We start from the raw sequence: 26,820 nt of genomic DNA, 5'->3' as shown, positions 1-26,820 counted from the left end.
TTGGTCATTGGAATCTCTGGCTTGTTGGTACGTAGTCATGTAATTTTGTTTTGTAAATTTTACGACACCATCTGCAGCAACCGTGTGTGACAGTTTTTGTCCATGTTAGACATCTTGACTTTTTCAGAGAGAATGATCTAACCACAATCAATCACATGACAACCTGTGGTTGCACTTGTCCTTTGCTTTAGATTCAAACACCACTGGGATTTGGGCTCTTTGTTGTATCACCTCCTCTTCCCTTTCATCACTCCCCCCAACACACACACACACACACACACACACACACACACACACACACTGCACTTGCTCTGTACATGCAAACTCTATTGCATGTTATTTCCTTATTCCTGTTGATTTCCAGGGCCTGAAAGCCACCACTCTGCTGCTTTCTCACATAAAGTATGTAAGGATCTGCATTCTTGCTTACAGTCCCAATCAATTAATAGAAACAGTTGAGACAGTGTCACTAAAATGGTTAGTCACACAGAGCTATCTCCATGCCTGCCAACACTGTTATGTCATCTGACTTATCTCAGCTAAGGCCTTAGGGCTATTCCCTTTTTAGCGAAAGACCAAGGCAGGGAATGAAAGGAGCTGAACCCACACAGTTGTAAAACCCCGGACTTAGGAGTGGTGAAGCACATTGATAGCGTGCACATCAATGCATAACCAGGCATATCTGCATCTGTTTCGAGCATATTGTTGGGACAAATCAAACACAAACTTGCATATGCACATCCATCATAAAAAAGAGCTTTCTCCTTCAACCAGCATAATCCTTCAGCACTCTGTCAAACTGTAAAACATTACAGGATCCATAGAGGTGATGTATGAGAGCAACATACATCTCTTGATGTCATCAGTAGACTGCAGTGTGATTTTATCTGTTGACAGACATAATGCTTTGGCAATAACAACGCCATGAAGAATGCTATGTGTATGTACAATCAGTTACAACTGTAAATCATATGTATGTCTCATTTTTTCAGGTGCATTTGAAAGACACCACTTGTGAAAACAACATTAATGTGCCTCTGAGCCTTGACAATGGCAGTAGCTATCTTGTTTGTTTGCTGTTTAAAGTGACTGCATTGTATGGTGTTTTGATTAAAACCCTACACCAGATATCACAGATATTACCAAAATGGTTTAGCAGCACACAGTAGATAGGAATCTGGTCAGTAGGGTTAGGGTTTGATAGCATTTTATTAAATCTGAATCCACTATCTAAAATCTTCAATACAAGTTTAGTGTATATTGTTTTTTTCCAATACTAATCAACTTAAAGTCAGTGTGTATTTTCTTGGCATAATTTAGACTATAGTTCATTGTGTATGCAAAGCACAGACACCTACAGGCAATGAGTGCTGCAGCCCGTTGGCACTTTACAGTGCTAGACACACTGCAAAACGTTGAATGACAAATACAGAGCCTGCCAGTGTTGCCTGGTGGTCTTGTATTGCAATTATATATTATACATATTATTGTGTATCAAGCATCTGACCAACTCAGCAACTCTGCTGACACATTTGGAAGGCAAAATGGTAAAGAATTAGAACTGAACGTGTAATAGCTTTGTGTGACTGCTGAATAATATATAAACTTTCAGGCTGGCAAACTCAATACAAAAGAAGAAAAAAAACATACACTGCAGCGAAATACACACACACACACACACACACACACACACACACACACACACACACACACACACACACACACACACACACACACACACACACACACACACACACATCGTTGTGTTCACAAGATTAGAAGTTTAAAGAGGTTAAATGTCTTCCTGGCTGTCTTAGGTTTATTCACATGTTGTATATAAAAAAATAGGTTATAATCAATCTATTTAAGACACAAGTACAATTCTTGTGAATATGTTTTGCAGTAGCCTGATTGAGATTGTGCAAGATTTACCCAAATTATTTTCAGTGAGAAGGTGCTGGAATTATTGGTAACAACTATGCCATCTGTTCACCTGGACATCTCCATCGTGTCCTTAGTGAGATAGACGATCCAGTAGACCAGGTTGAAGGCGCCAAACGAAAGTGGGAAGAGGATGCGGGAGTATTTGTCGATGATGCTGGTGCCAGTCAGAACATTGTTGGCCGGTACAGCTGAACCCTGCTGCAGGAAGGCTTGGGCATTGACAGGTGGGTTTGGAAATGTTTTGGCAGGACGGTCAAACAGTGGGGCAGAGTTCATCCTCTTCTTTAGCACACTACTGGCATCAACCTTGGAGAGGCAAAAGGAAAATATATAGAATCTGTTAGAGGAAATTGATTAAAGAGAATATTGTATGATGTAATATATGGGTATTAATAATGAAACTGGTGCTGTGCTGTTCCCAGAGAATCATACAATCATCATATGTTATGTGTTAAGACTGGTAATACTGTAATATAATTGATTCTGCAAGTAAAAAGGCAACATGTTATAATGAAATGTATATCAATACATTACACAGAGATAAAAAGGTCATGAAAAATGAATCCTGGTGTCATACAGTATATGCACATCAGTGAGTTGATCAGTACATGTGGGAAATGTGTGTGTTTAGAATACCAATGGGTACCACAAGTAATTAAGCTAAACTAAGGAAATCAATGATGTTTTTGATTTTATATAATTTCAATCAACCTGTTCCATGAAGATTGATACAGTTGTGGGAAGCAAACAAATCATATCAAACAAAAGAGGCTTGCAGTATATTGACACATGGTTATTGCTGTGCCTCATCAACTTCCAGTAAACCAGTGTGATCTCAGCACATGCTCCCTGCTCCAATAGTTGTAAAACAGCTACAGTGAATGTGTACAGAGATAGAGGAAGAATACATCAGGGAAATGGGTCAAGGAACACGTGTTGCTTGTAGGTAGTCAGAGTGTTAGAGAGAGACTAAAAGAGAGAGCCATCCTTTTTTATTAAACAAAGAAAACTGTATAAAGTATTGTATCAACCTGACTACCATCGAAAATATTTATTCACATATTCGTTCACATATTTAGCATGTTGTCCGAGTAAAACCTTATGATTTCATATATGACTATGTTTTTAGGGACATATAATGCTTACATATTTCGTTCACTTTTAAACCAATTTTATACTGAACAACAGGACCATTTATTTTATGCAAGTTCAGTACCACATTTGCATAGGGAGTTTTCCTTTACTTTTGCAGAATAATGTTCGCTACAGTGTAGAGTTTAAATAATTTTTAAAATGTTTTAAAGGAAATAAACTTCCTATATGGTTCACTGACCAGTCTAGCTTCCAGCTGTCAGGCTTATTCAGTTCACAGTGGATGTTTTTTAACAGACAGGTTGGATCAAAAACTGAACTTGTAAAATTTAGGCCAGATTTGTGAGGCTACAGGATTACATGACCCTCTACAGGTTGAGAAACTATCAAACTGTTACAATCCTCTGGCTGAGGGCAACCCTTCCAAAAATGCATACTGTACAATCTAAAAATAAAACTAGATAAGTTAGAGTTATTCATTTCACAAAATGTGACATATTTGCCAATGCAATGGCAGTAAATGTACAATTAAAAAATAGGAAATGATTCAATTATGTTGTAATAGTATGACATCGTCCTGAGGCTATCTTGACATGTACGATGCATGACCATTCACACTGCTGATTCAATTAAATTGAGTCATGCTATCATTCCAATTCTGTATGAAGGTCTGATGTCAGGAGCATAACCATGGAAACTTGAAACAGAGAAAAAAAAGGTGACGGTCTACGGAGAGAGGGTCTTGTTCTTGTATGTTTGTAAAATACATGGATTGTGGCTTGGCTATATTACACTAAGAAACTCATTCTTTTTGGTCTGAAAAAAATACAGAATAACTTTCCTCCTCTTTGGTAAACCATTAAACTGGAATCCACGGTATCACTAAAACACAAGATTATCTTTCACTGTGGTATAGTACTGATCGTTGCCAACTACAACGTGTGAGAGAGAGAGAGAGAGAGAGAGAGAGAGAGAGAGAGAGAGAGTGTGTGGGGGGACTACAACCTACAGTAAAAACATCTTATCAGCAGTTCACACATAAGGGGATAAAATACAATAGATCTGGATTGATAAAGCCCTATAGCAACATGATAGCAGGAAAGGGCTTTGAGAGGGAGTGGGTCCTGGCGATTTAACAGCTGGTCATCCTGATGTTAAGCTTACTCATCACTCAATAACAATTTGTGCCCCTATCTGTGAGTTAGGTACGTTTCCTCCTGTTAGCTCATTTGTATAGTCAAGGTTAATTTGAGGAATTATGCTCAAACAGGAATTTGGTCTCAAAGGTCTTTTTGTTTTCTGTTGTAACTGGTTGGTGTCCAAAACTCCAACAACGCCAGGCTGCAGCTTCAAATATCAGCTCCCTATCACTTTAGTGCTACCTTTTATACTGAAAGATCATGCAGTGAGTGCACAATGCGTGCTTGGCCTGTGTGTGCGGCGTACTGTACATATGCACAGCTGATCCGATACATAGCTATTTTTGATAATGACGACAGGCTTGCTTTGCTTCTTCCTGATCAAATCCCAGAGGGATCAACTCCTCTTCTCTTTATCCAGTGCTCTAGATTTCAGCAGACCCACTTTACTGTAACACGGGGAGGATGGGCACTGACTGATGGATGTATGGATGTTGTTTGGGTGTGGGCATTCATGTGCGTGGGTGGGTGGGAGCTATATGTACATGTGTTTCATAGTGTGTAATGTGTGTGTGTGTGTGTGTGTGTGTGTGTGTGTGTGTGTGTGTGTGTGTGTGTGTGTGTGTGTGTGTGTGTGTGTGAAATAAGGTTACTGATAACTGTGCACTACCAATACCGCATGGGAGTAAGTGCCTGTAGGTTCATCTACTTGGGTGTTGAGTGGGTACATATGATTATTAGGTAGTGGAGATGGATATGTGTATGAAAATTTACTTTTTATATTAATGTATTTCAAGCAAGGCAGGAGGTATCCTGGATATATCAGCTATGACACTCTTTTATTCTTTAGGTTTAGAAAAGAAAAGAATAAAAAAGGATATGGGGTTAAAAATGCAAAATACACATGATAGTATTAGGTGTCAGTTGGTGTGCTGCAAGAATACAAGTTGATCCAGTAAAAGATGGAATAAAGTATAACAAAGACTACAAAGACTACTTGTGGAAAGCCGGGGCAGGCCAGGATGCTGGATTTAAATGTTGGTTTTGCCTAACTCTGGGAAACAGATTGCATTAGTGAGATCACAAAATTACCTTTGAAGATCTTTGAAGAGAACATTTTGATTATGAAGGTTTTTGACGGGAGCGCTGCGTTTCCTAGTCACGGAGTAATGTATTGGTGCTGAAGCTATGAATGAGGCTACTGACAACAATAATAATGTAGCATATCTGTCACGTATCACTAATAATGTAGGCAAACCCATAAATAAAAAAAATCTTAGACATGTATGAAAACTAGAAAATGCATTTACTGCAGAAAATGCTAGTGAATGCCAAAAAGCTAAATTGCTAAAGGGTTGCTGGCATAACTGAGTAAGAAAAAGGTAAAGTAGTGAGAATGGTTGGAAAAGTGGGAATGGTTTTAATTAGGATGGATTACATTAAAATGTTGAATAATATTTTAATATTTTAAGGTTTTTTTTAAAAAAAAAGTCAAAAGTTGAAAAGTCATATTATAGTTTTGTAAAAAAAAACAAATGTCATGAAAAGGGCCAGATCGGAATGGGAATCGAATCTGAGTCAGAGTCTGCAGTGACTAATTGCTGGTTGCCTGTTGGAGCAGTGTTGACCAAGAAAAAAAAAATCATAGTATAGTATATCGAAAAAAGTCATAGTATACTATGTCGAAAAAAGTGATTAAAAAAAGTCATAGTATAGTAAATCGAAAAAAATTGATTTATATTTTATTTTTATATGGTTCTATGAAAAAAATCTTCCCAGTCCTTGTCACATGACCAATTAATATTTCCATGATAACTTTCCAAATGTTTGCCTTAAGAGCCTGTAGAAAATGTGTATTGTATTTGTTGAAAATAAAAACAAGTTAAATCAATAATGAATTTGATGTGTTTTATTTAGCAAAATTACATTGGGTTGTTCTATTCCATCCAATATTTCCTATATTTCGAAGCAGATTTTTCTACGCTGTATTCTGATGAAATTCCCTGGGTCCCCCCTGACTGATTAACAACGTCATATTATTGTGTTGAAAAACAACCCATTAAAAAGTCATAGTTTGGTATGTCAAGAAAATGTCAAGAAAAGGGCCAGTCTGGCTGGGAATTGAACCTGGGTCAGAGTCTATAGTGACTACTTGCTGTTTGCCTGTTGGAGCGGTGCTAACCAAAAGAAATCATAGTATAGTATATCGTAAAATATCATAGTATAGTATGTTGAAAAAAGTGATCAAAAGGTCATAGAATGTAGTATATCAAAAAAGTCATAGAAGAATGTCGAAGAAGTGGTAAAAAAGTTGTAGTATTTCAAAAAAGTGATAACAAAGTCGTAGTATGGTATGTCAAAAAAAGTCATAGTATGATATGTCGAAAATGTTATAAAAAAGTCATAGTAAAGTATGTCGAAAAAATGTCATAGTATGTAGTGAATCGAAAAAGTCATAGTATAGTATGTCGAAAAAAGTCATAAAAAAGCCAAAGTATAGTATGTAGAAAAAAAATATGAAAAAGTCATAATATAGAATGTCAAAAAAAAATCGTCATGGTATAGTATGTCGAAAAAACTCAAAAAAGTCATAGTGTGTAGTATATCGTAAAGTCACAGTATAGTGTGTCAAAAATAGTCATAGTATAGTATGTGGAAAAAAGTGATAAAAGTCATAGTACAGTATTTTGAAAAATGTGATAAAACGTCATAGTATAGTATGTGGAAAAAAGTGATAAAAAAGTTGGTATAGTATGTCGATAAAAGCGATAAAGAAAGTCCTAGTATAATATGTCGAAAAAAATGATAAATGTCATAGTATGTAGTATATCGAAAAAGTCATAGTATAGTATGTCAAAAATAGTCATAGTATCGTATGTTGAAAAAAGAGATAACAAATTCACAGTATAGTATGTTGAAAAAAGAGATAAAAAAAGTCATAGCATAGTATGTCGAAAAAAGTGATAAAAACGTCATGGCATAGTATGTCGAAAAAAGTCATAAAGACGTCATAGTATAGTATATGAAAAAATAATTAAAAAAAAGTCACAGTATAGCGTGTGGAAAAAAGCCTTTAAAAAGTCATAGTATGGTATGTCGAAAAAAAACTAAGTATAGTATGTTGAAAAAAGTAATAAAAAGTCATAGTATAGTATGATAAAAAATAGATAAAAAAGTAATGGTATAGTATGTCAAAAAATGTCATAGTATAGTATGTCATTCTGCCTTTACTACAGCTTAGACATATAGTATAATATAGTATGTATAAAATGTTTTAAAAAAAAGTCATAGTGTGTAGTATATCGAAAAAGTCATAGTATAGTGTATTAAAAATAGTCATAGTATAGTATGTCAAAGTAAGTGATAAAAAATTGCCTTTGACTCTGGGACTCTTGGAACATCAACATATGGGTGTTTGCTCTACCAAGTGAAACATTCATAGAATAGTGTGTGGAAAAAAGCCTTTAAAAAGTATGTCCAAAAAAATCGAAATATAGTATGTTGAAAAAAGTGATAAAAAAAAGTCATAGTATAGTATGTTGGAAAAAAAGTAATTAAAAAGTCATAGTATGGTATGTTGAAAAAAGTGATAAAATAAGTCATAGTATAGTATGTTGAAAAAAATGATAAAATAAGTCATAGTATAGTATGTCGAAAAAGTGATAAAAATGTCATAATATAATGTCAAAAAAAGTTTTATAATAAAAAATGTCATAGTATAGTATGTAGTATATCGATAAAGTCACAGTATAGTATGTCAAAAATAGTCATAGTATAGTATGTCGAAAAAGAGATAACAAAAAGTCACAGTATAGTATGTTGAAAAAGATACAGTCATAGTATAGTATGTCGAAAAAGTGATAAAAAACGTCATACATAGTATGTCGAAAAAGTCATAAAGAAGTCATAGAGTAGTATATTGAAAAAAGTAGATTTAGTCATAGTATAGTGTGGAAAATAAGCCTTTAAAAAGTCATAGTATGGTATGTCGAGTCTAAAGGTATAGTATGTTGAAAAAAGTAATCAAAAAGTCATAGTATATGATAAAAAAATAGATAAAAAAAGTAATGGTATAGTATGTCAACAATGTCATATGGTATAGTATGTCGACTTAACTACAGTAGACATATAGTCATAGTATAGTATGTCATAAAATGTTTTAAAGAAAAAAGTCATAGTAGTAGTGTATCGAAAAAAGTCATAGTATAGTGTATGTAAAAAATAGTCATAGTAGTAGTATGTCAAAGTAAGAGATAAAAAATTGCCTTGTGACTCGTATGGGACTCTTCGGAACATCAACATATGGGTGTTTGCTCTACCAAGTGAAACAGTCATAGAACAGTATGTGGAAAAAAGCCTTTAAATATAGTATGTACTCAAAAAAAAGTATCGAAAAAGGTCATAGTATGTTGAAAAAAGTGATAAAAAAAAGTCATAGTATAGTATGTTGGAAAAAAAGTAATTAAAAAGTCATAGTATGGTATGTTGAAAAAAGTGATAAAATAAGTCATAGTATAGTATGTTGAAAAAAATGATAAAATAAGTCATAGTATAGTATGTCGAAAAAGTGATAAAAATGTCATAATATAATGTCAAAAAATTATAATAAAAATGTCATAGTATGTAGTATATCGATAAAGTCACAGTATAGTATGTCAAAAATAGTCATAGTATAGTATGTTGAAAAAGTATGTATAGTATGTCAAAGTAAGTGATTAAAAAAGTCATAGTATGTCATTTCCACCTTTACTACAGCTTAGACATGAAAGGGTAAAGAGAGAGGGAAGAAATGCAGAAATTTGCTGCAGAGTGGAGTTGAAGCTTGGTCCTCTGTATCAGGAATGAACATCATCACACAGGTGCACTGTGCACACAGGTGCACTCTGTCAACTGAGCTACCAAACAACCATAGAGTAGTGTGTGGAAAAAACCCTTTAAAAAGTCACAGTATGGTAAGTCGAAAAAAAATCAAAGTATAGCATGTTGAAAAAAGTGATAAAAAATTCCTGGTACAGTATGTCAAAAAACGTGATAAAAAAGTCATAATATAGTTTGTCGAAAAATGTGATAAAAAAGTTGCAGTATGTAGTATATCGAAAAAGTCATAATATAGTATGTCAAAAATAGTTATACTAATAGTATGTTGAAAAAAATGATAAAAAGTCATAGAATGTCGAGTCATAGTATAGTATGTAGAAAAAAAGTGATAAAAAGTAATAGTATGGTATGTCAAAAAAGTAATAAAATAGTCATAGTATAGTATGTCGAAAAAATTCATAAAAAGGTCATAGTGTGTAGTATATCGAAAAAGTCATAGTATAGTGTGTCAAAAATAGTCATAGTATAGTATGTCGAAATAAGTTATAAAAAAAGTCATAGTATAGTATGTCATTTCCACCTTTACTACAGCTTAGTATAGTATGTAAAAAAAAGTTATAAAAAAGTTATATGTCGAAAAAAATCAAAGTATAGTATGTTGAAAAAAGTGATAAAAAGGTCATAGTATGTAGTAAGAGTAAGTAATGAGTAAGATTAGGCCTCTGTATCAAAGAAATCAACAGCAACATACGGACACGCGCTCTACCAACTGAGCTACCAAACAGTCATTGAACAGTATGTGGAAAAAAGCCTTTGAAAAGTCACAGTATGGTATGTTGAAAAAAATCAAAGTAAAGTATGTCGAAAAAAGTGATAAAAAAGTCATAGTATATAGTATATCGAAAAAAAGTCATAGTAAAGTATGTCAAAAATAGTCATAGTATAGTGTGTTGAAAAAAATGATTTAAAAAGTACTGGTATAGTACATCGAAATATGTTATAAAAAAGGTTGCAGTATGTCTAATATATAGTATATAGTATAAAGTCATAGTATAGTATGTCGAAAAAAGTTATAAAGAAGTTATATGGCAAAAAAATCAAAGTATAGTATGTTGAAAAAAGTGATAAAAAAGTACTGGTATAGTATGTCGAAATATGTGATAAAAAGGTTGCAGTATGTAGAATATATAGTATATAGTATAAAGTCATAGTAGAGTATGTCAAAAATAGTTATACTAATAGTATGTTGAAAAAAGTGATAAAAAGTCATAGTACAGTATGTCGAAAAAAAGTCATAGTTTAGTATGTAGAAAAAAGTGATAAAAAGTCATAGTATTGTATGTCAAAAAGGTAATAAAAAAGTCATAGTATAGTATGTTGAAACAATTCATAAAAAAGTCTGTAGTATATCAAAAAAGTCATAGCATAGTGTGTCAAAAAATAGTCATAGTATAATATGTTGAAAAAAGTGATAAAAGAGTCATAGTACAGTATGTTGAAAAAAGTGATAAAAAGGTCATAGTATGTAGTATATTGAAAAAGTCAAAGTATGGTATGTCAAAAATAGTCATAGTATAGTATATCGAAATAAGTGATAAAAAAGTCATAGTATAGTATGTCGAAAAAAGTTATAAAGAAGTTATATGGCAAAAAAATCAAAGTATAGTATGTTGAAAAAAGTGATAAAAAAGTACTGGTATAGTATGTCGAAATATGTGATAAAAAGGTTGCAGTATGTAGAATATATAGTATATAGTATAAAGTCATAGTAGAGTATGTCAAAAATAGTTATACTAATAGTATGTTGAAAAAAGTGATAAAAAGTCATAGTTTAGTATGTAGAAAAAAGTGATAAAAAGTCATAGTATGGTATGTCAAAAAGGTAATAAAAAAGTCATAGTATAGTATATGGAAACAATTCATAAAAAAGTCATAGTGTGTAGTATATCAAAAAAGTCATAGTATAGTGTGTCAAAAATAGTCATAGTATAGTATGTTGAAAAAGTGATAAAAGAGTCATAGTACAGTATATGGAAAAAAGTGATAAAAAGTCAAAGTATAGTATGTCAAAAAAGTCATAAAGAAGTCATAGAATAGTATTTAAAAAAAGTGATAAAAAGTCATAGTATAGTGTGTGGAAAAATAACTTTGAAAAGTCATAGTATGTCGAAAAAAATCAAGGTATAGTATGTTGAAAAGGTCATAGTATAGTATGTAGAAAAAAGTGAAAAAAGAAGTCTTAGTAGAGTATGTCCAAAAAAGTCATAAAAAAAGTCATTGAACAGTATGTGGAAAAAAGCAATAAAACAGTCATAGTATAGTATGTCATATATCGAAAAAGTCAAAGTATAGTGTGTCAAAGAAGTGCTAGTATAGCATGTCATTTCCGCCTTTACTAAAGCTTAAACATGGAAGGGGAGAGAGGGGGGAAGAAATGTGGAATATTGCTGCAGATCAGACTTGAACCTTAGGCCTCTGTATCAAGAAATCAACAGCAACATACGGACACGCGCTTCTACCAACTGAGCTACCAAACAGTCATTGAACAGTATGTGGAAAAAAGCCTTTGAAAAGTCACAGTATGGTATGTTGAAAAAAATCAAAGTAAAGTATGTCGAAAAAAGTGATAAAAAAGTCATAGTATATAGTATATCGAAAAAAGTCATAGTATAGTATGTCAAAAAAAGTCATAGTATAGTATGTTGAAAAAAATGATTTAAAAAGTCATAGTATAGTATGTCAAAAAAAGTCATAGTATAGTATGTTGAAAAAAGTGACAAAAAAGTACTGGTATAGTACATCGAAATATGTTATAAAAAGGTTGCAGTATGTCGAATATATAGTATAAAGTCATAGTATAGTATGTCAAAAAAAGTTATAAAAAAAGTTATATGGCGAAAAAATCAAAGTATAGTATGTTGAAAAAAGTGATAAAAAAGTACTGGTATAGTATGTCGAAATATGTGATAAAAAGGTTGCAGTATGTAGAATATATAGTATATAGTATAAAGTCATAGTAGAGTATGTCAAAAATAGTTATACTAATAGTATGTTGAAAAAAGTGATAAAAAGTCATAGTACAGTATGTCGAAAAAAGTCATAGTTTAGTATGTAGAAAAAAGTGATAAAAAGTCATAGTATTGTATGTCAAAAAGGTAATAAAAAAGTCATAGTATAGTATGTTGAAACAATTCATAAAAAAGTCTGTAGTATATCAAAAAAGTCATAGCATAGTGTGTCAAAAATAGTCATAGTATAGTATGTTGAAAAAGTGATAAAAGAGTCATAGTACAGTATTTTGAAAAAAGTGATAAAAAGTCAAAGTATAGTATGTCAAAAAAGTCATAAAGAAGTCATAGAATAGTATTTAAAAAAAGTGATAAAAAAGTCATAGTATAGTGTGTGGAAAAATAACTTTGAAAAGTCATAGTTTGCAGAATATTGCTGCAGATCAGACTTGAACCTAAGGCCTCTGTATCAAGGAATGAACAGCAACATACAGACATGCTCTCTACCAACTGAACTACCAAACAGTCATAGAATACCATGTGGAAAAAAGCCTTTGAAAACTCACAGTATGGTATGTTGAAAAAAATCAAAGTAAAGTATGTTGAAAAAAGTGATAAAAAAGTCATAGTATATAGTATATCGAAAAAAGTCATAGTAAAGTATGTCAAAAATAGTCATAGTATAGTGTGTTGAAAAAAATGATTAAAAAAGTCATAGTATAGTATGTCAAAAAAATTCATAGTATGGTATGTTGAAAAAAAAGTGATAAAAAAGTAATTGTATGTAGTATATTGAAAAAGTCATAGTATAGTATGTTGAAAAAAGTGCTGATTTTTTTTTAAAAGATTTTTTTTGGGCATTTCCACCTTTAATACAGCTTAGACATGAAAGAGGAGAGAGAGGGGGATGACATGCAGAAAATTAAAAAAGTATCAGTATAGTATGTCGAAAAAAGTCATAGTATTGTATCACGAAAAAAGTGATAAAAAAAGTCATAGTATTTAGTAAATTAAAAAAGTCATAGTATAGTATGTCAAAAATAGTCATAGTATAGTATGTCGAAAATAGTGATAAAAAAGTCATGTTATAATATGTCGAAAAAAATGATAAAAAAAGTCATAGTATAGTATATAAAAAAATAGCAATGTATTGTAAGAAACACTGAATGTAAACAGGAAAACTCCACTGGTAACTTTTGGGACAGTAGATGCCATCTTTTTTTGTCAAAACGCGTTGCTTGAGCTTGAAAATCAAAACACTCAGGACTAATTATTAGGATACTGGGACGCCAAGACAAATATATGAAAATCAAACCTATCCCGATTTAACCAGGATGTCTCCTCACCAATACTGTGATTGCAGGCACCTGTGGCTGGGCCTATAAATAAAGGTCTGTTCTGTCTCTTTCTCTCACTCTCCTTTTCTTCCTCCCACCCTTCCTCCCATTTTATTTTCTGATTATTTCCTGCACCACATACTGCACGATGTACTCATACATGCACCCTGAATACACACTGATAAACACCCCCTTTCCCTTTGTGTTTACATTTGTATTTCTGATTTAAATGAAACATTTATTTTATGTTCCTGTGCGGTTTCCATTCCTGTTGTGGCTTTACCTGATGGTCATAACAGGTCGTAGTGTTTCAAATCGTGACTGCTGGATGGCTATTTCTATTCCCAATGACACACCATTGTGTTTTTCTCCCTTTTCTCTGTGTAATGAAGAGAAGAGTCTTTCCTCCTACATATTTGTTGAAAGCAGTCATTTTCCATGATGCATCCCTCCCACTCTCTCTTTCACTCAGTGTAACTCTCTCTCTCTCTCTCTCTCTCTCTCTCTCTCTCTCTCACACACACACACAGACACAAACACACACACACACACACACACACACACACACACACACACACACACACACACACACAGGCCCCTCAAATGGACTGGGCCAGCTTTCTCAGCCCCACCCCACTTCATTGTGGTGTCTGCCCTCCTTCTTGTGAGCCTGCAGTGATCTGCTGGATATTCCCTAATCTATGGCTGTTACATAATCTGCAGCAACATCGTTCATAGAGCCACTGGCTGTCTTCTCGTGTCAGGCTGTGGTTATCACACAGTTACAGGGCAGAATAGAGGACTGGGAGAGAGAGATGATGGATGATAGATATATTGTAGATGGATGGATAGATAAGACATTCTATAGAGTGATAAGTGAATTGTATAGATGTTTAGGGCATCATTTGCTGCAGATTAAGTGTGTATATATACACGCCTGTATATAGGTTGAGTGTTTGCTGCAGTTTATGTGGATGCTCTTGTGTGGGTCTGTGAGGACAAGCGTGGATAACGTGGAAACTGTGTTGTTTCAGTGTGTCTATGTGGACAGTACAAGCAAAAAGAAAGGGAGAGCGGCAAAAGAGGGAGTGCAGTTTTGTGTAGGGGCCAGAAAGTAGAAAATGATGACATCTAAATCTGGCAGAACCAAATCCAATCCTGTGTAATCATTGCTATGTGTAGTGGATTCAGAACCACTGAAACAGCCGGCCAAGACCTTCACCACACTGCCCAGTAGGCTGCAGCCAGTCCGCCTTAGAGGCACAGACCAGTCTTATTCATCAAAACATTTGAAAGTTAAATTAATAAATTAAGTTTAGTGTAAGTTCATGCAGGTTACGGAAGTCATACACCAGCTGATTTAATTATCATTCCTATCAGACACAAAACAATCTTTCCAAACCATTCTCACATCCTTTTAAATGTGACTTCCTCCTCACTGATCCCTGCTACAGCTTCACTCACTGCGGCAGCTGAGAACGCATTGCCTCCACCACCTAAGCCTCCACCTTCTTAGTTTAAAGTCCTTACTTGACTCAAAGTTTAAAATGGTTTTCAATGTCTTTCTTTTGGCTCACTCTTTTATACCCAAGGTGATTTCTGCATAGCACTCACTGTTTCAGCTTAGCATGCTGCTTGGCTTTTCCAGGGAGCATTCTCAAGAGCGGAGCCATCAGCGACAAGCATAACTGTATTTCCATTTGTTGTAATAAATGGTTAAATCCATGACAAGAGTGTTCCTGACTGAAAGAAGAGTTCAGTCCACAATGGAAAGAAGAAAACAAATCACACAGCACCAATCCCTCAACAAAGACATTCAACTGGAATGGAAGGAAAAACTTAACGAAACAGTGAGTTAACAACAATTAACCAGCGATTGAAAGAGTTTGAAAAGATGAAAGCACTGCCACCAAAACACTGAAAGTGATTTATTCTGTGCATGGCCAAAATATAGAAACACAAGAGACATATATAACAAAAGTTTTGTAAAAGCTAGTCCATGCTTTATGACCATTCTTCATGATAAACAAACTTCATTTACTGTTGCAGGACTCAGCAGCTCAGAATGTTACCTGCTGCCACAAGGCAAGACAGACCAATAATAAGTAATCTGTCAACAAACATCTGCTTTTAACAACCTATACAGTAAGCATATGTATAACATATAAAATTAACACATATGGAGCTTGTGACATGAATGCATATGTACAGTCACACGCCTATATACATTTTCTTTGATGTTCACTATTGATACTTTTATCACCCGTGTGTTATATTTATAATTGTTTTCTTTTCCTTGATCCACTATATATTTTATGTCTTTGCATCACAGCTGTCTTAAATGTTATGCCAATAACATAATGCCTAATTGTAATTGAAAAAGAGTCAAACATTTTAGATTAAAATGATATATATAGGCAAAGAGCTGAGAACGGATTTACGTAAACAGCAGAGACGAACAGAACAAGACAGACAGTAGGAGAAACAGAGACAAGCTTAGCAAGAGACAACAACTGAGAAAGTCAATCCACAAAGATGAAAGGCACGATGAGTTGATAGGCCTAGATTACATATAAACATCCAGAATAGTAGTACAGCAGGCTATACTGGCAAAATTCTCTCTTATTTGGGTTAACACTTTGCACCCAAATGACACATTTTGCCATAACTCAGTCTAACCAGAATGAATAATGAATAATGAATAATATGCATACTGCTGGAATATGTATACCAATGGTTACAGTGCAAATAGGAACTGCTTTTAGCTAGTGCAACATGACCTTTCATGGTGCAATTTCACAAAAATGTAAACAACTATAGTTTAGCCTCACAATAGCCAGATGTGACTGATCCACATACAAATCTGTTCTCTGTTCATTTGCTGGGATTAACAAATTTTGATGTGCAAAGTGACTGCTGATACTAAACCACCACTTTCTGCATGTACTTCACTGAATCTTAACGTAAAGGCGGTGGCACATTATTAATGTGTGTGTTGGTGGTCAGTTCACGTTTTGGACTCAGTATGCCTTTTCTAATTTAGGCATTTCATGTCCCCAAACATTACATGGAGAAAATACAAACCCCATTTCCAATGAAGTCCCAGCTTTTTTGGAACATGTTCAAATCAAAATGAGTAAATATTTGCAAAAAAACAATAAAGTTGAACATTAATTTAGTTTGAACATTAAATATATTGTCTTTGTAGTGTATTCAATTGTATATACTGTATGTTGAAAAGGATTTGAAAATCATTGTATTCTGTTTTTATGTACAATTTACACAACGTCCCAACTTCATTGGAATTGGGGTTTGTACATCTTTGACAAAGTCAAATAAAGGAGAACAGCTCAGAAAACGAGTACTGACGTGACAACAACAAACTTTCAGCAAATGAATGTAAAAGACCTGCAAAGAGTTTTGTTATTTAGCAGCTCACTTTAGATTTGTGAAAAAAGACAGAAGTGTGGTGGAGCAAGTGAAGTGGTTTGATGAGGAGATGTAGAGGCATGTAATGAGGCCAAGTGAAGCCCTTTTCCTTTCCTGTGAGTGCAGCATCAGCTCTGATCATCATTTATCACAGCAACCCAGTGCAATTTTTAAGGTATGTATCTGTACACAGCATCAGTAGTCCTACTGCCGCATGTAACCTACATGTATAAGACAAGTCGAAAGTGACACAGAATAACTATTTTAATCAGTTCCACACAGTGAGATTTTAAAATAGAGAAAAAAGGTAAGAGTTTGAGTACCTGGTGCCACATTGGTACCACAGGAGAAAAAGTCAGTTTGGTGCAGCACCAATTTTTGTAACGTGTTTCACCTGCTATCCTCTGACTGATAAATAAATTACCGGGACCATGGATATTAGTAATATTTACATTTTGTTGATAATTTTTATTTATTTGTTTTTTTTTATTGAAAAGCTGGTTCCCTTTCTTAAGTGTGAATTTACACAGGTTTGAACTTGAGCTATCTGATTTGTCAATGCGCGTAAACCAAGCGGCAACCTCCGGTGCTGAAAAATTAAGACAAAAACTGCAGTTCATCGATTGACCTCTTGAGGCTGGCTCCAAAAGGGAGTTAACCTTTATAGAGCCCCATGTTAAAAAGCCCAACTTTACAGCAGAAATAATTATGTTTGGGGGGGGGGGTGATTTGTTTTATAACTCATTCGTTGATATTATAATAAGGCTTACAATTCTGCATAACTAGGGGTGTTCTGATTTGAGTAGGCTGCCACCACCTAGGGCCAACATAGATTGTAGGCTTCATTCAGCCCGCCTCAGCTCCTACACTTTCCACCTATTTGCCCATTTTTGGATTAGCTGACATCAGGCACTGCCAAGATGGGGACAGCTGCCGACTTTAAGCTTTATTTTGATTCTTCATGAACCTATGAGTGACGTCATGTCCAGATTTTATACAGTCTATGATGTAAACACAACAAGTGCGAAACAGTGGGGCAGACTTACTGAGGAAAGCTCTCCGTCGTTCACCGTGGCTGGAGCCGCAGCTGCAGCTGCAGATGCAGCTGCTGACTCCTGGGCCGCCACTTTCATGGCTGCTGCTTTCCTCAGCTCCCGGTTGGCCTGCAGAGTGGAGAAGTAGTTGACGGCTGCAAACTCAATCAGAGCAGAGAAGACAAAGGCAAAGCAAACAGCGATGAACCAATCCATGGCTGTGGCGTAAGAAACTTTGGGGAGGGAGTGGCGAGCGCTGATACTGAGTGTTGTCATGGTCAAGACAGTGGTGATACCTGCATACAGGGAGGAGACAGAAGTTAGAAATGTACTGTTCTCAATTTCACATCTTATCTTACTGTGGTATTGACAGGCTTGTCTTTATTCTTGTGTTTACTGTTTTGGTATACTGTGGCAATGTGTAAGCTGAAACTGGTTTTGTCTCTTTGAATAATTTGATATTTTTTTGTAATATGTTTATTTGCTTCAGAGATTTGTTTTTTTAAACTGCACACAAACAGACACTTCATTTGGTGACCCCTTTCTGATGAGGACAAAAATATCAAGGTACTCTTGACATGATCTTTGATACTTATATTATCATTATTCTAGTAAAACATGCCACAATCCTGCACTGAATAAGCAGGTATATATAATACATGGTTGGACAGTGGTTATTCACCATGAACTTTACTCTCAGTCTTAATAGTAATGTTCCAGAACAGTATGAAGGAAGTTGATGAATGCTGAGTGTGAGAGTATGAAGGTTTTTCATTTTCTGTTTTTGAGAAACCATCATATGACTGAACGCCTGGAAATGTTTGCCAATGAATAACAGTGTAGAGGTTGATTATGAGAGACCATTGCAATCAGCTTAGACACACAGCCCAAACATACACAAAGAAATGTAATGTTACACTGTATATTAGAAAAAGAATTTAGTATGAATAGCTATTTTTCAGTCTGTCATTTGACTTTGGAGTGTCTTTTCTCTAAATCAATAGATCAAATATAGCAGGTATTCACACCAAAGCTATTTTATCATTTAAGTAGCAAACATAACTGCAGGATCTCTTTGGAAAAAGCAATTTCAATTCTCTTAGCAAAATATACTATCTGGCAAATAACATCTGTGATCACATTATTATTGCAGAGATGATAGCAGTTGACGCACTCATGGCTTCAGGATTTATTAGACCACAATGCTGCCGAGATGATTCAAAGCTACTTTCTAGCGAGGTCTCAGCATGTACCGCAGTGAGTCATTTTCCGTGTCTCCATTGTCAAGCAAATTTTAAGCCAACTTTTGAAAAGTCGCAAAAAACAAATGCCAAAATTGACACATTTTCATCAACTGTCTATGAGCAAACAAACAGTAATCTGACAGTAAACACAGTAGAATAAGTAGAGGTTGCGAACCAGGAAACAAAACAAGTCGGCTTGGCCATCTAACCCATCTACAAGGGAAGAAATGGTTAGCGGACTTCAGGAATTTAGTTCAAATAGGCAAATTTGAATTGTTCTTTCATGTCAGCTAGTATTGGTCATGTTTCATGCTGTCCGGAGACAAAGAGATGTTTTGTGAATATCCAGGAAGACAGCTGATCATTCATGTGAGTTAAATATTCGCAACTTCAGAACTTATTCGGCAAAGACGTTTCCACATCCCATTTAGTGTAACAACTCTTTTTCGAAGAAGGCAAAAACACCATAAAGTGAGCGTAGCGCCTTTTTCAACAATTGAGGAAGTTTTACTGAATTTTATCATTTCCATACAGCTTTTCTAATGCAACACTTCAACATTCTCATTCAAATATGTGAATAGAAACACTTCTATTGACGAACCGGTCTGACAGCTATCAACACTATGATAACGTGATTTTCTGAAGAATACATTTGTGAATACAAATGCACAGTAAGCACAGGGGTGCATGAGATTGATATCTTACTCTTAGTTTGTATGTCTACTCTTTCATTTGAATCCCTTGGCAAGCATAACCTAGTTACATACAAACGTAAGTAAAAATGAATTGCAGTGTGTACACAATTGATTTTCCCAAGGATTATCTTTGACACATGACAGCACTTCTGTTTGATGGCATAGAATGTCAGGCCATGTTGCATTTCAGCCCAGTTAGCTTTATCAAAAAGTCACTTCAGGGAATGCTAATCTGTCCATAAGCAGAATAAACCATGCCCCTGCACTGGCATGGCAATGAAAGAAACCAAATACCTGTAAACATGCTCAAGAAAGCCATCCAGTAAGATGACCCAGACACAAGCCACAAAGCATGCTTATATTTGTTTATCTCTTAATAAGTATCTCACAATACAAGCTCCAGTTGAGATGATAAAAAAGATAAACAGACTGAAGAACGGATGCGTGGAAAAGAAGAAAAAACGTATGTATCAATGGATAGGTGGAAGAGTTTCCTCAGCTGAAGAGTGCACTGGGTTTCAAAGTCTGTCAAAAGTTTGTCAAAAGTTTGTCTGAACTTCTGGCCATAGTTCCAGATTAAAGCACAGACAGCAAAGACCCCTTCGAGCACTGCCTCAAAGTTTAGAAAATTAAGAAAAAACACTGTATAGGTCTGAGGCCATTCATACATTCTCTTCAATACGTGGTAGTTTAAAATTAACACAAAAGATCCATGACAGATTAATTTTAGAAGCAATTTTAAAGTGTCAACCTATCAAAACACAACAAAAATAAATATGAAGTGCTATTTTGCCTCTAGAAAAATGACTCTTCATCACTGGAAAATGACTTTCCTCTATCTTGCTTAGATTCCAAACTTATTAAGTCAGATAAATATGCTGACAATGAACATCTCTTTTAATGGCCTATTAACAAAATACATATCTAATTCACTTTCATCAAGCTAAAGCAAGCAGGGAAAAGGGGCTATTGAACACTGCTGCCCATGCTTTTACCAAATGTGCACTGTAGTTTTGCAAATTTCATTAGCAGAGTAGGAACTTATCAGGGATTTAATGCACCCAATAATGTCTCAAAAGCATTTGTACACACCACTTAAGCAGTGAAAGCTAACAGCTCCTCCGATAGCCAGTCAACGCTGACTGTCTCAAGCTCAAGCACAAGTTAAATGATTGCAAAGGGGAGGAGGGATAAGGGAAGAAAGCCTGTCAGGGGTAGGAGGAAGAGGCAAGAGAAAGAGAAAAAACAGAAAGAAAGAAAAAGTGTAGGAGGGAGGGGGACGAAGTATAAAGACAGGATAGAAATGAAATGCTTGGGGCATTTAAGTGCTTTTATAAGCAAAAAAGCAAGGTACAAATTAGGCCACACTCAATTAAGTCTGTGCGACTTGTGCTCAAGGGACTTTCAGCTCTTAGAGAGGTTGTTGACAATTCAGCACACATCATACTATGACTTAATGTACTGTCTGGGTGGAGCACTTCCATATAGCAATCATAGCAAATTTTCTTTCTCACATGCACCATCAACAGCATTAATGCAACTTACTCAGATAATGTTTACATATACATATATATATATATATTGCTTGCATGGCACTTTAATTGAAGACACAAACATCATTGTTTGAAGATAAAGTTTGGCCTTACGTCATAAAAAATCCAATATGTGGTATTTGATTTTCTCTATACAATTTCTGCTAAAATACCCAGTGTGGAGCTTTGCCCAGCGCTCCTTTTTAACAACAGCCAATCAAGAGAACGAGCAGTTTTTGTAATCCTATACCCAACACTGAGTAAAATGAAAACAGCAGTACGAGTGAGGTTAATGAGATGCCACGGACGTGCTTCCCGCATGGGGCCTCAACTTTCACGCTTATACTAATGATTGGGATCTATTCTCTGAAGAACTGCGCAGGCTCGTTGGAGCACTGGCTTGCTTCCAAAGACAAGCACAGACTACAGAACCATAATCTACAAGGGCCAACAATATTATTCCGCTCAGCTGCAGTTTGTTAAAAATTATCATAAGAGGAAAATGGAATAAAAAAGGAGAGGAATTTCTACACACTTTCCCCATGTTTTCCTCTTTGCTTTGTCCCTGTTTTTTTGTCTCTCTCATTCCTCTCAGTCTCACTTTCTCCTTCTCTCTTCAGTGTGTCTCACCCTCTCTGCTCCCGAGGCTAGAGCTTGGTGGCAACTGTAGCGTAATGTAATGTGAGCAAGCGGAACCTGTGAGTGCTCGGAAGAGGGCCAAGTAAACGTCCTCCCTCTCTCTGCCCTTCCATGACAAATTTCAAAAATTGTATTCCCAATTAATTCATCTCCAGCCCAGCAAAGGAGGAATAGACATAATGAAATAAAGGTTAAAACATAATGTTGATTGATGACTGTGTCTGTCTTTGTTCTCTTGCAAAAGGTTGTATTTTAAGGAGCAGTCTGTGTAGTTCAAACCAATCAGTGTGCAGTAAATAAAGAAAAGTATGCTTGCTTAAAGTTTGCAGAGCTAGAATCACACTGAGGTCAAAGAGTGGGTGGTGAGTCGATACATTTTAATTTGAGTTTAGGATACTTGAAGACTTTAACAGCTGAAAAAAGTAAAACAAATAATTGATATAAACTCTTGCAACTTATACATGTAAAACTAAGATATATCAGAACTACGAGAACTATTGGATGATGCATCAGAGGCACAGCTTTAGAAATTACCAACTGACTTGTTCTACTCAGTGAATTTAAGTAATTGCAATCATGCAAAACAACAACTGAAAATACTTTTTGCTAAGATAACACCTACATTATTTGCAAGCTATTGTTTTGCAGTTATTGGCAGCTAAAATTAGAATGTTTTATTCCTTTTCAAAATTATTGCATTAAACGTACACTGGAATGTATGCAGCATATGAATACATTTAAAGAAATCTTACCAAACACAGTCCGAGCTGGAACTGATTCCTTATTAATCCAGAAAGAGACTTGGGCCAGGATGACAGTCATAATGCAGGGAATGTAAGTCTGAATCAGGAAGAAGCCCATTTTCCTTTGCAGGTGGAAGTGGACTGTCATGATGACATATTCACCTGAGAGAATAAAGAACAAATCAGGCAAATCAGTAATGTTATATGTAGACACAGAAGTAGTAGTTCAAACATTTTGATTGCATACATATTATTTTATAACATGATTGTTATAAAATATTATATATTTTTTTTCAAAGATATCTTAGATTAAAATAAACAATATAGTACCTAACCCCAGAGAAACCTTTAAAAAACATGTCACACCTCACATGAAAAGTCAAAACCACATACTCTAAGAGAACTTTGAAATCGTGACCTGGACAGGGTAATCTCAACCCAGATTGGACAACATAATTCTGAGCACATTTCTATTTATCTCTCATTACCTGTGTTGGACTTCAGCCTCTCGCTTGACACTGTCTGACCGATGAGGTCGTACTGCAGCAAACTGGATGATTCCTGTGGCACCTCCACAGAGGACAGAGGACCCTTCTTCCAAGTGTACACAATCTCGCTGATGGGGTAAGCATCTAGACAGGGTGAATGGAGACCTTTGTTTAAACTTAGACACCCACCATTTCAAAAAAGTATTTTTTATTTTTTATAATTTAGGACACAAAGTGCAAAGAAACTTTTGAAACTTTGAGAGAATAACAGATAAAGGGACAAAGATGATTACTGCTGTCTGGTTTCTGGCTTTCAAAACTGACCTACTTGTCTGCATTCTGTAAATCAACTAATAAATAAATAAGCATTCCAACAAACAAATAACGCTGAAAAACAAACATGCACATGTAATGGCTGAACAATGAACTAAAACATTATGGTTGTGCCAAAGAAAAAAGATAAAGCTTGTATATTCATGTTTTTGAAAACATTTGAGTGAATACAACCATCATTTAAGGAGAGAGAAGCAAATCTTATTAAATCTTATATATATTATCAAAATTATGGGAGTTAGCGATAACCTTTAGATTTTAATTTTACTTCATTCACATTTTTGCAGGCCCAGTCTTCTATACATTTGACAGATATTGAATGAGGAACTGCTGGCATAGATTTTTTAATTTTTTTTACAGTTCCCCAAATGTACTGTTAGCAACATTTGAAATTGAAATCTTTAAATAAATTCTGTCGGAGAGTCAGTTACTCAGTGACAGAGTGATCATCTGAGAGTGACACCATCTGTCAGACCAGTGAGGACTTAACAAAAAACAAACTCACAACTCCCAAACTTGAGCGGGCAGGCATGGCCGTCCATCGGGAAGTTCATCAGACGCATGGGACACTCTGCATTTATAGTTAATCTGTCGGAATAGAGAAGAGTTGGAAAGGGTGTTTGATTTATTTTTGATAGTCTCTTACTTGCTCAGTAATGACTACTGTTTTAACCTGGATCCAGTCATTGTGGTACCATGCTGTACATTGGCTGTACAAACCAAATATTTGATGTAAAGTGGATGCGCGAACTCTGTAGAGATGAATAGGTAATGATTTTGCATAATGGCAACATATGTAGCTCTCCCAAAGGTTACTAACGACACAAATTAACAATAAGTAACAAATAAAGCTCTTTAACTTAATCATTCAGTGTTTTAAACTAAAGTTGCTCTACTTAAATATTCTTATTATTTAAAAAAATATGTTTCCCTGCCATCAGTAATTGAAGGGGAATTTTTTAATGCTACATTGGAACAAAGCCGGAGTCATGTTTGTTTGAATTGCATTCCAGGCCTGTTTTCAGTATCAGATGGCCCATATCTTGTTTTTTGGAATGGCACTCTTCATTTTGTTTTATGTCTGTGCATATTCTTGGATGAGTGTTTGTTTGATTTGCTTTCCAGGTCTGTGCTCTATTCCGGTCTTGGCTGGGCTTGGAGATCACTGTCCAGCACTGTTACCTCATGGTGTAGAGGATAGTTCCGTTCTGCATGATGCGGAACAGCTTGTTGGGGGTGGTCATGTTGTGAGAGATCGACCTCTTGCCATTCCGGAAAAAGGTGTCCGGCGTCCATATCTTGCTGACCATCAGGTTGTTGAGCCGCAGGATCTCAATGGGGCCTTCAAATTTTAGCCGTTCGTCGATCCATGTCTGACGAAAGAACACGTCCATGGTGTATTCCTGGATGGAGGTTAGAGTGTGGGTTAAGGATTTATTTACTACTACTGCTACTACTACCAATCCTACTGCTGGTGCTACTTCTGCTCCTGCAGCTACTATCTCCACTACCCCCGGAGAGAATGGCAGATGGGTTTGTGAGCCTTGTTTTTTGTTGGGCCTGATGGAACGAGTACTGGCAATGTAGTCTGTTTTTTTTGGTATCATTTCTGGACTATTTTACTATTTCTGCTAGTACTAATACAATTTAAAACATAGATTTCCATGTATTTATCATTTTCACAATCAAGACATTTATTTGTTGTTGTTTCTTTTTAGATAGTTAATATCGGATTTTAAGATATTACTAAGACGTAGAGACACAGATATACTGTAATATTCTAAAAACAGCCCTAGAATTATGTTTCTTTGTCATGTATATTACATGTATTTACAAGTATGTAACTCAAAACAGATACCAAGACATAAATTATATGTTTTCAACACGTTATAAGCTCATCTTATATTTCTTCTTATTTTCGATGGACTGCAAGGCATGAAAATAAAGTGAATTCATGACTGATTGATGATAAAATCATTAAACGTGAAAAAAGTTTATTTATCTACAGAGTCAGCATGAAGTCTAGGATGCCTTTTGATCAAATGGTTGGCCTTGCTGCCCTGAAGAGCCTTTTACATGCATCTCTATAGAACTGCCACCATCTTATCACATGGCAGTTCAAGTAGGCTTTAGATGCAGTGAAAGCCTAAAGCCTGAGCAGTGTAGAGGGCAACAGACATACAGCGCTCAGCCTATCCCATGACGGGAGTAGCAAACTTATCCCATCCCAACATCAGCCACATCTCTCTCTCTCTCTCTCTCTCTCTCTCTCTCTCTCTCTCTCGCTCTCTCAGATGGGGGGGGATTGTCAACCAGATTAAAATCCTAAGCTGCACTAATGACATCATGCCCAAATGCTGTAATAATGAAGGCTGGGGGGATGCATTATGCTATATGCAAGAAGTTACCGGGAAAACTGTACATATTCTATTGTGTGTTCATACATTGACATCTACATTGACAAGTTATGATACACATGCCTGTGTATGGCAGCCAGTGAATTAGCCTGTGCATACGGTATCTGTATTTCAGCAGTCAGCCTGGTTTACATACCATCTCAACATCTGAAACAGGACCAAAGCTGGTGACAAAGATGTCAGTTTTGACCTCTGTAACTGGACCTACAGCAAAAGGACAAGTAGTTTCTTTGATACAAAAAAAACAATAACTTTGAAACAGACATTTTAATGTTTTTCAAAATATAAAGCAGTGTACAAATAAAGCTATGTGTAGCCTATGCATAGAGGACATGAAATTGATTCTGAGTTGATTCTCAAACTCAGTTTTTAGTTGTTAGCTGGTATTGTATCATAATTGTATATAAGACAATACACAATATTGAACCATTACAGCACAAAAGCAAAATGAGGCACACACAACTACTGGAGAAAAACTTAATCTTCTAAGAAAAGGAACATTGATCCAATAATGTAAAAGGCAATATCGTTTAAAATACAATACGACATGGTCAATAGCATACCTCCAAATCCAGGTCGTAGCCTGTTGTCATAGCCATCCAGTAATCTATCCAATATGCGCGTGATGTTATCCAAATAGATATTGGTATCACCGTGCTGATTTCCCCAAACACTGCTCGCACTGTCATTAAAGTACATATGCACTAATGAAAGCGTATTCCAACAGATAATAAAACAGTTAAAAATACAAAGTTTCTCAAATACACATCCACCCACAGTCTTTGGTTCCCGTGCGTAAAGGTCTGAGAACATGCGGAGAAAAGAGTTGTCATACTCACCAAGACAGAAACAAGCAAGTTAAAAGGAAAGCCATGCCTCGCAAACACCCCACAACTAGAAATCCCTGGTCAACTTTTAAAATCAGCAT

General features: G+C 35.4%; 1 protein-coding gene across 1 annotated transcript; it reads right to left on the bottom strand.

The window, feature by feature from the left end:
- Positions 1-1,989: 1,989 nt before the first annotated feature.
- On the bottom strand, positions 1,990-26,820 carry gabra6b (gamma-aminobutyric acid type A receptor subunit alpha6b). Its single transcript, XM_078266379.1, has 9 exons — positions 26,732-26,820; positions 26,456-26,574; positions 26,029-26,096; positions 24,658-24,878; positions 23,981-24,063; positions 23,143-23,286; positions 22,664-22,816; positions 17,814-18,097; positions 1,990-2,250 (listed from the first exon to the last, which is right to left on the bottom strand). Exons 1-9 carry the CDS (start codon positions 26,818-26,820, stop codon positions 1,990-1,992), a joined length of 1,422 nt encoding a protein of 473 aa, XP_078122505.1.

This window comes from Sander vitreus, chromosome 13 (assembly GCF_031162955.1).
Source record: "Sander vitreus isolate 19-12246 chromosome 13, sanVit1, whole genome shotgun sequence".
Taxonomy (NCBI): Eukaryota; Metazoa; Chordata; class Actinopteri; order Perciformes; family Percidae; genus Sander; species Sander vitreus.
Note: the sequence above shows the minus strand (reverse complement) of the source record. Positions and strands in the feature narration are given on the sequence as shown.